At 44.2% G+C, this 13,200-nt stretch overlaps 1 protein-coding gene across 7 annotated transcripts in view; it reads right to left on the reverse strand.

Moving 5' to 3' along the window:
* ZNF484 (zinc finger protein 484) overlaps window positions 1-11,600 on the reverse strand; it is a 38,145-nt gene extending 26,545 nt beyond the window's left edge. Inside the window, exons 1-3 of one of the 7 annotated variants that reach the window (XM_087858843.1) lie at window positions 11,473-11,597; window positions 3,046-3,090; window positions 654-782 (exon numbers count right to left, since the gene is read on the reverse strand). In XM_087858843.1, the coding sequence (XP_087714969.1) occupies window positions 654-782; window positions 3,046-3,060 (144 nt within the window). In that variant the 5' untranslated portion in view covers window positions 3,061-3,090; window positions 11,473-11,597. The other 6 variants (XM_087858844.1, XM_045772439.2, XM_045772438.2 and 3 more) reach the window with 6 other exon arrangements.
* Between the last annotated feature and the right edge of the window lie 1,600 nt (window positions 11,601-13,200).

Below are 13,200 nucleotides of genomic sequence, written 5' to 3' on the forward strand. Positions count from 1 at the left end.
TTTCTATACCTGGGAAGATTTATGGAATTAATTGCTATATAATCACAATGTACACAAACACACACAGACACACATATACATAAATGAAACAAATGATTAAACCAGTTATTGATTACAGGTAAAACAAAAAGTAGTGCACAAAAGGTAAAGGAAATGGTTCAGCTGTGAACATAATTAAAATAATCCTCACATTAAATACAGCCTATTGATTTACCCAAAACGATAATATTCCTAACATAATTCCTTTCATAAGGAGACATAAGAAATGTGCATGTGAGTGTTGAGGGCCTAAGTGTTTCAAAGAGAGTTAAATCCTTATTTTCCACTGTATTAAGTCAGTGATACTGCCTAAAGCTGAAAGCCGAGAGGTACCAATATAAACATGCTACTTAGACGTATAAGAGTCAGTACTAAAATAAGCAGTTCAATTGAGTTCACAGTGATTACCTTTGAAGAACTGGAATTTGAGAGCTTAGCAAAGTTCTATGAAGCCTCAAAGACCTATGTGACTGAGTAAATACAAGTATAACTTCCATGATATTCCAAATGAAATATTTACTTTTAAAAGTTAAAATGAAAAGAACAAAGAGGTAAATATAATTGAAAAAAACAGGAGTGCCTGGGTGGCTCAGTCGTTAAGCGTCTGCCTTCACCTCAGGGCATGATCCCAAGGTCCTGGGATCAAGCCCCGCATCGGGCTCCCTGCTCCGCTGGGAAGCCTGCTTCTTCCTCTCGCACTGCCCCTGCTTGTGTTCCCTCTCTCGCTGGCTCTCTCTCTCTCTCTGTCAAATAAATAAATAAATAAAATCTTTAGGAAAAAAAAGACAGGATTCTTCTTCTAAAAAAAAAAATACATGAGCATGCTTAATATAAAATAAGTCCTCCTTAGGAAAAAAAAAAACAGTGAACTGAGTTCCATTCCTGGAAAGATGCACTTGCCCCTTCTCATCCCACTAAGTACATCTAGAAACCATAGATATCATCCATAAAACAAATATGAGAAGACTTCATAAGGCTAAAGAAAAAAAGTCAAACTGGCTAGGGACCTCAGAAACCAAGGAACTACATAGCATGAGTTCCTGAAGACTGCTTCAAAGAGTCCTGACAGGTGCTAAAAAGCCTACAAGACAGTATCACCAACGAGAGCACACAAAGAGAGCTCAAAGAGAGTTCTGTCTAGCTAAAAGACCAGCAAAGGGGCAGAAAGGCAGAAAACTTTTAGGCAAAACATACTCCAGCCAGACAGAACAAATTAAAAAAACAAACAAAACCTTTGGGCCTGACCCGAAACCCATTAACAAAGACCCAATGAGTAGCCTAGACTCCCACTCTTGCCTAGCTAAACAAAGATGCCCCTTTCACACTCCAAAGGTGTGGAGTGAGAAAAACCCAGGTGGGGAGTTGGAACTTTCATCCATACATAGTAGTAATAAAATAAAATAAATAGATAGTATCCCTCATAAATATGATATAAAAATCCTTAACAAAGTATTAACAAATACAAATATATAGAAAGAAGTATATGCCATAATCAAATGGGGTGTATTCAAAGGTTGCAAGGCTGGCTCAAGATGTGAAAATCAATCAATTGTAGGTGGGAGGAAGGAGGTGTCTGAGGGCCTAGCAGGGCCTCCTGCTGCATGAGAAGACAATAAATTTTATTCTTTAAAAAAAGATGTGGTCCACATATACAATGGAATATTAGTCAGCCATCAGAAAGGATGATTACCCAACATTTGCATCAATATGGATGGAACTGGAGGAGATTATGCTAAATGAAACAAGTCAAGCAGAAAAAGACAATTATCATATGGTTTCACTTATTTGTGGAACAGAAGGAATAGCAGGGAGATCATTAGGAGAAGGAAGGGAAGAAGGAAGGGGGGCAAACAGAGGGGGAGACGAACCATGAGAGACTATGGAGTCTGGGAAACGAAGTGAGGGTTTTAGAGGGGAGAGGGGTGGGGGGATGGGCTAGCCCGGTGAAGGGTATTAAGGAGGGCACGTATTGCATGGAGCACTGGGTGTTATAGGCAAACAATGAATCATCATGGAACACTACATCAAAAGCTAATGATGGGGGCGCCTGGGTGGCACAGCGGTTGAGTGTCTGCCTTCGGCTCAGGGCGTGATCCCGGCGTTATGGGATCGAGCCCCACATCAGGCTCCTCCGCTATGAGCCTGCTTCTTCCTCTCCCACTCCCCCTGCTTGTGTTCCCTCTCTCGCTGGCTGCCTCTATCTCTGTCAAATAAATAAATAAAATCTTTTAAAAAAATAAAATAAAATAAAATAAACAAAAGCTAATGATGTACTGTATGGTGACTAACATATAATAATAATTTTAAAAAATAATAAAAATAAAAAATAAAAAAAAAGAAAGAAAGAAAAGAAAATCAATCAATTGTAGTCTATCATAGTAATAGCCTAAGGAAGTAAAATCCCATTACCATGTCAACTGATGCAGAAAAACCATCTGACAAAATACCTGTTCATCATAAAACCTCAAAACTTTGCTTCAGAAAGTAGTCCTTGGACAAGCAGCAGTGACACCCTGCGGGAATTCCAACCCTATTAAATCAGAGCCCTAAGTCACGTGCAAGTGTGAGAAGCACTGCTTTGTAACAACAGAAAACCTATCAGTGCCCTTTTATTAACAGTGCTGTTGAAGACACTGTTCTGTCTCCATCCATCTGAAGGGCCATCAAAATTTTTCTCAAGCATCAGGAACCAGGATATCTTTACTACAGGTGAAATAAATTACTTATCAACAATATAAATCAGTATCTCATTTCCATTATTGCTAGGTCTTTCAGGAAGATCAGAGACAATCTCACAGTTCAAAGTTCACAACTATATAAAACCACACAAGTCACACATATCTATATTCCAAGCTTGGCCTGGAGTTAATAGTCACCTTTTTTCCCCCCAATCTTAATTTTTATTTATTTATACTTGCCCATCTTACTATATGGATTATTAAATGCTTCCTAAAATCCACTAGAAAATAAACCAACAAATAAATAAAGCAAAAACAAATAACTCACCAGGGACTTGGTCATTTCTGGCTCTTCTGGGAAAGAGGCTGAGATCTGAGAAATGAGATGGACAGAAGGACAGATGAGAGAGGGAAGTGTGCCAGAGTCCCACACATGGACACATATATCATTTAGCATCCATGCACCTGACCCAAAAACTTATTTCTAGACCGATATCATCAAAAATCATCCTGTATTGCACAAAAATTTAAATGCAGGAATTTTACCACAACATGGCTAATAACAAAATAAAAAGGCTAGAACATCTTGATACCCAGTAATTGTAGACTGCTTAAATAATTTACAGGCCATCCTGAGAACATAAAGTTATATAAAATTAAATTATAGTAGAAAAATATGTTAAACTGACAAGTAAAAATAAAAACATGTACCAAACAGTATGATTCCACTTTCACTGAACAATATGTGTGTACGTACGCATGCACACATACATGCATACACACGTCTATGAGTGCACTCACGCACAAAAAGAAAATTATCTGGAAGGAAATATACTACCACGTTAATAGATATATTATTTGGGTGATGGTAAAATTACAGGTAATTTTTATATTCTTCTTATTTGCTAGTAAAAACCAAAGTAACTGTTTCTAAAGAATATAATGAGTTTGCTCTGAGCTTCTGTGATGAGCCCGTCCCGACCAGTGAGAACATTCACAGGAAAGACCAAAGAGAGAGCCTGAAGCTTTTTCACTTTTCTCCTTTCCTTACAGTTCTTAAAAGGGAAACTTCAATGGAAACTTTGTCTTGGCTACAATGTGGTGAGTGGATTTGGTTCTAGTTAATAATAAGCCTTAAAAGCTGATTTGAGTCACTATTTTCCAATATTTTTATTTTTTTATTTTTAAAATCGATCTTTCTTTCTTTCTCCCCCCCCCCTTTTTTTTAGTAGGCACCACATCCAGTGTGGAGCCCAACGCGGAGCTTGAACTCACAGCCCTGAGATCAAGACCTGAGCTGAGATCAAGAGCTGGATGGTTAACTGAATGAGCCACCTAGGCACCCCTAAAAAAATTTTTTTTAAGTAATCTCTATGCCCAACGTGGGGCTCAAACTCAGGACCCCAAGACCAGAGTCTCCTGTTCTACTGACTGAGCCAGCCAGGCACCCCTTTCCAAAATTTTTAATGACAGTTTTCTAACAGAAAGAAGAATTGAATGATTAGTACAAGAAACACATATATACCCTCCACCCAGTTTCAACAATTAGTATTTTGCCATATTTGCTTAATCTTTCTACACACATAGTCACAGTAGGTTCATATGTGTATGTATACATTTTTTGCTGAATTATTTGAAAGTTGTAGATGTCATGACACTTCATGCCTAAATACTTCACATAAATTTCTTAAAAGATCATTATTATGCCTGAGAAAATTACTAGTAATTCTATATCATTTTAATATTCAGCTCATATTCAGAATACCCCAATTATCTCAGAAACACCTTTTTTTGCTGTTGTGTTTGGAAGCAGATTTTAATCAAGACTCGCACATTAGTCATTGTGTCCCTTTTGCTCTAGACCTCCCCAATATTTTTTCATGACAGACCATTAAGATTTATTTTAGCTTTGAATTTTTATATTAGGGGGATGGGGGACTGGGATAGGCCGGTGATGGGTATTAAGGAGGGCACGTATTGCATGGTGCACTGGATGTTAGACGCAAGTAATGAATCATGGAACTTTACATCAAAAACTAGGGTTGTACTGTGTGGTGACTAACAGAACATAATAAAAAATTATTATAAAAAAAGAAGTATTCCTATTAAATACACTTTTCTAACATAAACATTTTAGTTACTTCTTTGTTAATTTTTTTTTTAAAGATTTTATTTATTCATTTAACAGAGAGAGAGAGACAGCCAGCAAAAGAGGGAACACAGGCAGGGGGAGTGGGAGAGAAAGAAGCAGGCTCCCAGTGGAGGAGCCTGACATGGGGCTCCATCCCAGGACTCCAGGATCACGTCCTGAGGTGAAGGCAGACACTTAACGACTGAGCCACCCAGGCGCCCCACTTCTTTGCTAATTTTCAAACTGTGTAAAATGTATATAAAATACATAAATATTAGGTATCTTGCATTTTCCCCTACTTTCCACACCTGTGCATCTGTCATTCAGATCAAGATAGGGAATATTTCCAGGATCTTTGGAAAGTGTTAGAGATTGAAATCCTTGCTTGTGAAACTTGTAAAGAAAGCATTTTTGCTGTCTTTCCTATATAGCTGTACCCTAGGGTAACCAAACACTTCATGAAGGAGTTTCTCTCTCCCTCTTTTTGTAATATTCCAGCTAATAAATGAAAGAATGGTAGAAGTGAAAATGTCCATCTTGTACCCCTAACGAAACAGTGGATCTATGAAACAATCAACAGCCGCTCACATCACAAAAAGAGATAGCCAGATATTGTGTGTCTCCTGATGGAAGTACACACCACCACTCAGGAAGTAGTCTTGCCCCAAAATAACAAAAAAAGAACCTGAATCTGACCAAGCCTCTAAATCCACCTACCAATCCAATCTACATGAAATGGTATTTTTAAATATATTACAATTTTTTAAGGTATGTTAATAGCACTAAGGCTATTTTTATTTAAGATACTTATTTTTAGGTTTATATATTGAAATATTTATGGGCGAAACGATACAATGTATGAGATTAACTTCAAAATAATCCAGCAGAAGAGAAAAAAATATGGGGAAAGGAAGGTATAGATGACAAATGATTGGGCGTGACTTGGTGACAGTAGAATAATCACATTGACACCCACTGACCAATGGGCATATGGAGCGGTTCATTATATTACTTGCTCAGCTTTCCTACTTTTGACATTTTTATAGTAAAAAGTTAACAAAGTCATGTTTTAGATAATCAGAGAAACCTGACTACAGATTATCAGATGAGGGAACTACTTACTATTGGGGAGCTTCTGTTATATTGGTAATGGCTAGGTGGGTGTGAGAAAAAAGTCCACATCAGGACCTACATGCTGAAGTATTTGTGGGTGAAATGACATGGTATCTGAGATTTATCTTAAAATATTATGGTCAAGGGGGTCCTGGGTGGCTCAGTTGGTTAAGTGTCTGCCTTCAGCTCAGGTCATGATCTCAAGGTCCTGGGATTGAGCCCTATGTAGGGAATTCCTGCTCAGCAGGGAGTCTGATTCTCTCCCTCCGCGCCCCCCCCCCGCCCCTCCCCACTGCTCATTCTCTCCCTCTCTCTCTCTCAAATACATAAATAAAATTTAAAAAAATATATTCTGGTCAAAACAAAGTAAGTGGGAAGAAATAGGTGAAACAACACTGGCAAATAGTTGATAATTACTGAGACTGGGTGATAATGGGCATTTGGGGTTCATTATATTATTTTCTCTACTATACATTTAAAATTGTGTCATTTAAAATTTTCTATAATAAAACTTAAAAAAAGTCTCAGCAAGCCTCGGTGGCTCAGTTGGTTAAGCATCCCACTCTTCATTTTGGCTGAGGTCACGATCTCAGGGTCGTGAGACCAAGCCCAGCCACCCACGTGTGCATGCTCTCTCTCAAAAAATAAACAAACAGGGGCACCTGGGTGGTACAGCGGTTAAGCGTCTGCCTTTGGCTCAGGGCATGATCCCGGGCGTTATGGGATCGAGCCCCACATCAGGCTCCTCCGCTATGAGCCTGCTTCTTCCTCTCCCACTCCCCCTGCTTGTGTTCCCTCTCTTGCTGGCTGTCTCTATCTCTGTTGAATAAATAAATAAAACCTTTAAAAACAAACAAACAAACAAACAAAGACTTCTAAAAAAAAATCTCTCCCACTACAACAAACAGATTTGGAGTATATGGCATCAGCCATAAACTGTTCACATTGCAAAAGGATCATGTTTTGTTTTAGCAAGCCCAGTTCTAAAAACAGTCCGGCTTCTGAGGCTCCCCTCCCCTTCACAGGAGCTGTCACATTCCCGAAGAGGCAGGATGTGAGCTGGATCCTGTGGGCAAGTTCTCCTTGGCTGTCATGTTCACACTGGGCCTCACGTCTGTGTATCTTAGAACTCAAATCTTCCTAGGAGCCCAAGGATGGGTGAACGGCTGAAGACTACCAGCAATATTGGGCCAAGGTGGGCTGGACTCTGAAAAAGAGATTCTGAAGGCTCACTGAGTGCTCTGACATCAAGGCTCTGTGGAAACACAGAGGGATCCTGCAGAGAGAGTGCCACATGGTGACAGCCACTCAGCTGTCCTCCCAAGAGCTTCCTACAGTGTGGAACAGGTGGCACAGGGCAACAATAAGAAGTACAGAGCCAAATAAGAAGTGACAATCTGGAGAACTCACTTCAGTCTCAGTTTCCCCATCTTCATACTTTTTAGATAAACAAACTTATAATACTTGAAAAGCACCCAGACCATGTGTGGCATATAAACACTCATTAAATATTAGCTATTGCTATTATTGCAATATCAATAATCCATGTAGAATGCAATTACTGTACCAGAGGTCATCTGACATTACAGCCCACTCAAGTCATCACCTAGTTCCTCACTCCCACTCCTCAATCTGCTCCACTGTCAGCTGCTGCACACTGACCTCCCCCTGGAGAATTATTCACACCTCAGAATCACTGGTTCCCATATCCTGCTGCCCACAGACCCCAAATCACTCATTCTGCAGTCCCTGATCATAGAGCCTCCAACAACTCTACCGCAGTGGTCCTGGCTCTCCAGCAATCAGTCCCATGCCCTGTAAAAGAAAAATTCCTTCCATGTGTTTTTCCTCTATTCTCAATACCTCTGATCACCAAATGTGTGTATATGTGTTGGAAGCAGGGAGGGAAAAGGATCCCTACATTAAGCAATTCCGCAACACCAGCTGAGTGTCCTACAATGTAACTCAATTCTGACATCATCAACTCGGAGTTAGCATCAGATCACACAGGTTGAGGGTTCAGTCCCACAAAGTGCCCCCACTCCAGCTTCAGATGCCAATCATAAGTCCAGAGTGTTACTTGTTCCTTATCAATTGGCTGTAAATCAGAGATTCCCAGGAACCCCAGCTTGGATTCCATTAATTTGCTAGAGCAGCTCACAGAATTCAGGATAACATTTGACTTACTGGATTAACAATTTATTATGAAAGAATATACCTCAGAAACAACCAGATGGAAGAGACGCATAGGGCAAGGTACATGGGAAGAGGTACTCCACTCTCCCAGAATCTTTATGTGTTCAATCCAGAAGCTCTCCAAACTCCATCCTTTTGGAGTTTTATGGAGGCTTCATTACATACAGATGATTAATTAAATAATTGGCCATCGGTAATTGACTCAACCTCCAATCAGGAGGTGGGTTTCAAGTTCTAATCCTCTGGGTGACTCAGTTAGTTAAGCCTCTGACTCTTGATTTTGGTTCTGCTCATGATCTCAGGGTTGTGGGATGGAGCCCCATGCTCAGCAGAAAATCTGCTTCTTTCTCTCTCCCTCTTCTTCTGCCCCTCTCCCTGCTGATGCTTTCTCTCTCTAAAACAAATAAATCTTTTTTTAAAAAAGAATATAAAAATATACATTTCATAAATAAAGATGTATTTAAAGGAAATTTTATACCCTTATAGGTATCCAGTATAAAACTGAGAAAATAAGAATGACAATTTACATCAAAAAGAGAAAAAAAAAGAAGTATCTTTTAAAAAAGGGATATAAAATTAATATAAAAAGAGCAGAGATGGGGTGCCTTGGGGGCTCAGTCAGTTGAATGTGGAACTCATTTCTGCCAGGGTCATGATCTCAGGTCCTGGGACTAAGCCTTTCTATGAGGAGTCCAGCTTGAGATTCTTTCCCTTTCCCTCTGCCCCTCCCACCACTCACGTGGGCAAGTTCTCTCTTTCAAAAACAAACAAATAAATCGTTAAAAAGAAAAAAAAAAAAGAGTAGAGATTATAAACACAACTAGTACTTTAAATTGGTCCATAAAATAAAATTTGAGATACCTGATAATAAAAAAGAGAAAGAAAATATAGATTACGAATAGCAACCTAGCTACTAATCTGGATAAGTAAAAAATCAAAATAAGGTAAATGAAGACTTATATGCAACCTGATGGCATATTTTTTTTAAATCTCAAGCAAAATATAGCATGAATAAATCATAAATAGGAACAAGCCAAAAAGCCTAAGAGAGAGAGGATATCAATTAATTTCTAACATCGCTCACCCCTCAGATCCCTCATTATTCAGGCTCCACAGTTATCCACCATACTGACTCCACAGACCCCGTCCCTCCCCCCGACCATCCACCGTCAGAGACCCCACAGACCCCGCCCCTCCCCCGCGCATCCACCGTCAGAGACCCCACAGACCCCGTCCCTCCCCCGACCATCCACCGTCAGAGACCCCACAGACCCCGTCCCTCCACCAGGGATCCACCGTCAGAGACCCCACAGACCCTGTCCCTCCACCAGGGATCCACCGTCAGAGACCCCACAGACCCCGCCCCTCCCCCGCGCATCCACCGTCAGAGACCCCACAGACCCCGTCCCTCCACCAGGGATCCACCGTCAGAGACCCCACAGACCCCGTCCCTCCACCAGGGATCCACCGTCAGAGACCCCACAGACCCCGTCCTTCCACCAGGGATCCACCGTCAGAGACCCCACAGACCCCGCCCCTCCCCCGCGCATCCACCGTCAGAGACCCCACAGACCTCGTCCCTCCACCAGGGATCCACCGTCAGAGACCCCACAGATCCCGTCCCTCCCCCGACCATACACGGTCAGAGACCCCACAGACCCCGTCCCTCCACCAGGGATCCACCGTCAGAGACCCCACAGACCCCGCCCCTCCCCCGCGCACCCACCGTCAGAGACCCCACAGACCTCATCCCTCCACCAGGGATCCACCGTCAGAGACCCCACAGATCCCGTCCCTCCCCCGCGCATCCACCGTCAGAGACCCCACAGACCCCGTCCCTCCACCAGGGATCCACCGTCAGAGACCCCACAGACCCCGTCCCTCCCCCGCGCATCCACCGTCAGAGACCCCACAGACCCCGTCCCTCCACCAGGGATCCACCGTCAGAGACCCCACAGACCCTGTCCCTCCACCAGGGATCCACCGTCAGAGACCCCACAGACCCCGCCCCTCCCCCGCGCATCCACCGTCAGAGACCCCACAGACCCCGTCCCTCCACCAGGGATCCACCGTCAGAGACCCCACAGACCCCGTCCCTCCACCAGGGATCCACCGTCAGAGACCCCACAGACCCCGTCCTTCCACCAGGGATCCACCGTCAGAGACCCCACAGACCCCGCCCCTCCCCCGCGCATCCACCGTCAGAGACCCCACAGACCTCGTCCCTCCACCAGGGATCCACCGTCAGAGACCCCACAGATCCCGTCCCTCCCCCGACCATACACGGTCAGAGACCCCACAGACCCCGTCCCTCCACCAGGGATCCACCGTCAGAGACCCCACAGACCCCGCCCCTCCCCCGCGCACCCACCGTCAGAGACCCCACAGACCTCATCCCTCCACCAGGGATCCACCGTCAGAGACCCCACAGATCCCGTCCCTCCCCCGCGCATCCACCGTCAGAGACCCCACAGACCCCGTCCCTCCACCAGGGATCCACCGTCAGAGACCCCACAGACCCCGTCCCTCCCCCGCGCATCCACCGTCAGAGACCCCACAGACCCCGTCCTTCCACCAGGGATCCACCGTCAGAGACCCCACAGACCCCGTCCTTCCACCAGGGATCCACCGTCAGAGACCCCACAGACCCCGCCCCTCCCCCGCGCATCCACCGTCAAGAGACCCCACAGACCCCGTCCCTCCCCCGACCATCCACCGTCAGAGACCCCCACAGACCCCGTCCCTCCCCCGCGCACCCACCGTCAGAGACCCCACAGACCTCGTCCCTCCACCAGGGATCCACCGTCAGAGACCCCACAGATCCCGTCCCTCCCCCGACTATACACCGTCAGAGACCCCACAGACCCCGTCCCTCCACCAGGGATCCACCGTCAGAGACCCCACAGACCCCGTCCCTCCACCAGGGATCCACCGTCAGAGACCCCACAGACCCCGTCCCTCCCCCGCGCATCCACCGTCAGAGACCCCACAGACCCCGTCCTTCCACCAGGGATCCACCGTCAGAGACCCCACAGACCCCGCCCCTCCCCCGACCATACACCGTCAGAGACCCCACAGACCCCATCCCTCCCCCGACCATCCACCGTCAGAGACCCCACAGACCCCGTCCCTCCCCCGCGCATCCACCATCAGAGACCCCACAGACCCCGTCCCTCCCCCGACTATACACCGTCAGAGACCCCACAGACTCCCATTATTCCATTCACTGCCCGCCCCCTCACTGACCCGACGCTAATCATAGACATCAGAGACTTTTCACAGCTCGGCTACAGATGCTCCCATCGCCGCACTCACCTGCCCCTCACCCACGCTCTCTCAAGACAGTGGCCATTTACCTCCGGCGGTCATTAAATCCGGCCGACCTCTCTCACTGGCTCTTGGTCCCTGCGGGATTCCTTACGCCGCCGCCTGCATGTGCGCATGCTCAGTAGAGGCTGCTCGGCGGTAGATCTCCCGGACTCCACAGGGCTCTCTGCTAAAATCGGCCCTCCCCCCAATGGCTGACTCGGCGCCAACATGGCGGCGCCCATTAGCCACACAGGCCTGCGGGCGGCCATGTTGAAGTGACGCAGACTGCAGCTCAGAGTTGTCCCGGGGAGAGGGGGCAAGCGGAGGTACTACTCCCGGAGTAAGCCAGGGAACAACCAGAGTCCTTCACCGCAAGGCCCCCAGGGCCTGTCTGCGTGCCCCTGTGTACTCAGCACCACCACTGAGCCGATCAGCAACTACAGAACACTTCGCCCCGAGACAGCGAGGTACACATTCTATTCAAACACCCACGGAGCACGTACCGAGATATAGCATAACCTGGGTCGTAAAACTTATCTTATCAAATGTAAGGACTGAAGTCACACAGGCTATGTTCTCTGGACCCAGTAGAATCAAAGTAGAAATCAGGAACAGAAAGACGACAGGAAGTTAACACTTAAAAATTAAACAGCACAGTTCTAAGTAATCCATGACCCAAAGGGGGGAGTCTCAAGATTTTTAAAATACGTTGAAAGCATGAAAATGAAAACGTATCAAAATTTGTAGGCTGTAGCTAAGGCAGCGGTGAGAGGAAATTCTGTACCAGAGAAAATTGTAAAGGTTTACGTTACAAAAGAAGAAAATTCTCAAATCAATTACCTACACTCCCGCCTCAATAAACTAAAAAAGGAAGAGCAATAAATCTATAGTAAGAAGGAAGGAAATAATAAAGAGCAGAAACAATGAAATTGAAAAACAATAGAGAAAACAAAACAATACGCTGAAATGCGTAGCTGGAAGAGGTATCTGGCGCCCCGTGTTCATTGCAGCATTATTCAAAGAGCCGAATCGTACACAACCTAAGCGTTCATCAGTGCATGAATGGATAGAGAAATGAAGTATGTACATACAGTGGCATGTTTTGCCACAAAAAAGAAGGAAATTCTGCCATTTGCAACAACATGGATGGACCTTGATGGTATTATGCTAAGTCAAAAAGTCAGAAAAAGACAAATATTGTATGTTCTCCCATATATTTGGAATCTAAAAAAATGAAAAAAAAATTACTGAATTCATAGATACAGAGAATACAGATCGGTTGTTGCCAAAGGTGGGGGATAAGGGGAGTGCTGAGTGAGGGTCTTCAAAAGGTGCAAACTTCCACTTATGAAAGAAATAAGTCTTGGGGATGTAATGCATAGCATGGTGACTATAATTAATACAGTATTGCATATTTGAAAGTTGCTAAGAGAGTAGAACTTAAAAATCCTCACTGTAAAAAAAAAAAATATATATATATATATATATATATATATATAACTGTGTGGTGATAGATGTTAACCAGACTTATAATGGTGATCACTTTGCAATATATACATATAGCAAATAATGTACACCTGAAACTAATGTAATATGTCCATTATATCTCAATAAAAATTGTAATTAGTGAGATAATTGATGTGTTAACTAATCTTATTTTTGTAATAGTTTTATAATATATATGTGCACCAAATCATCACGTTGTGCCTTTTAAACTTACACAATGTTATATGT

This window comes from Ursus americanus, chromosome 34 (assembly GCF_024610735.1).
Source record: "Ursus americanus isolate L20-20 chromosome 34, mUrsAme1.1.p, whole genome shotgun sequence".
Lineage (NCBI taxonomy): Eukaryota > Metazoa > Chordata > Mammalia > Carnivora > Ursidae > Ursus > Ursus americanus.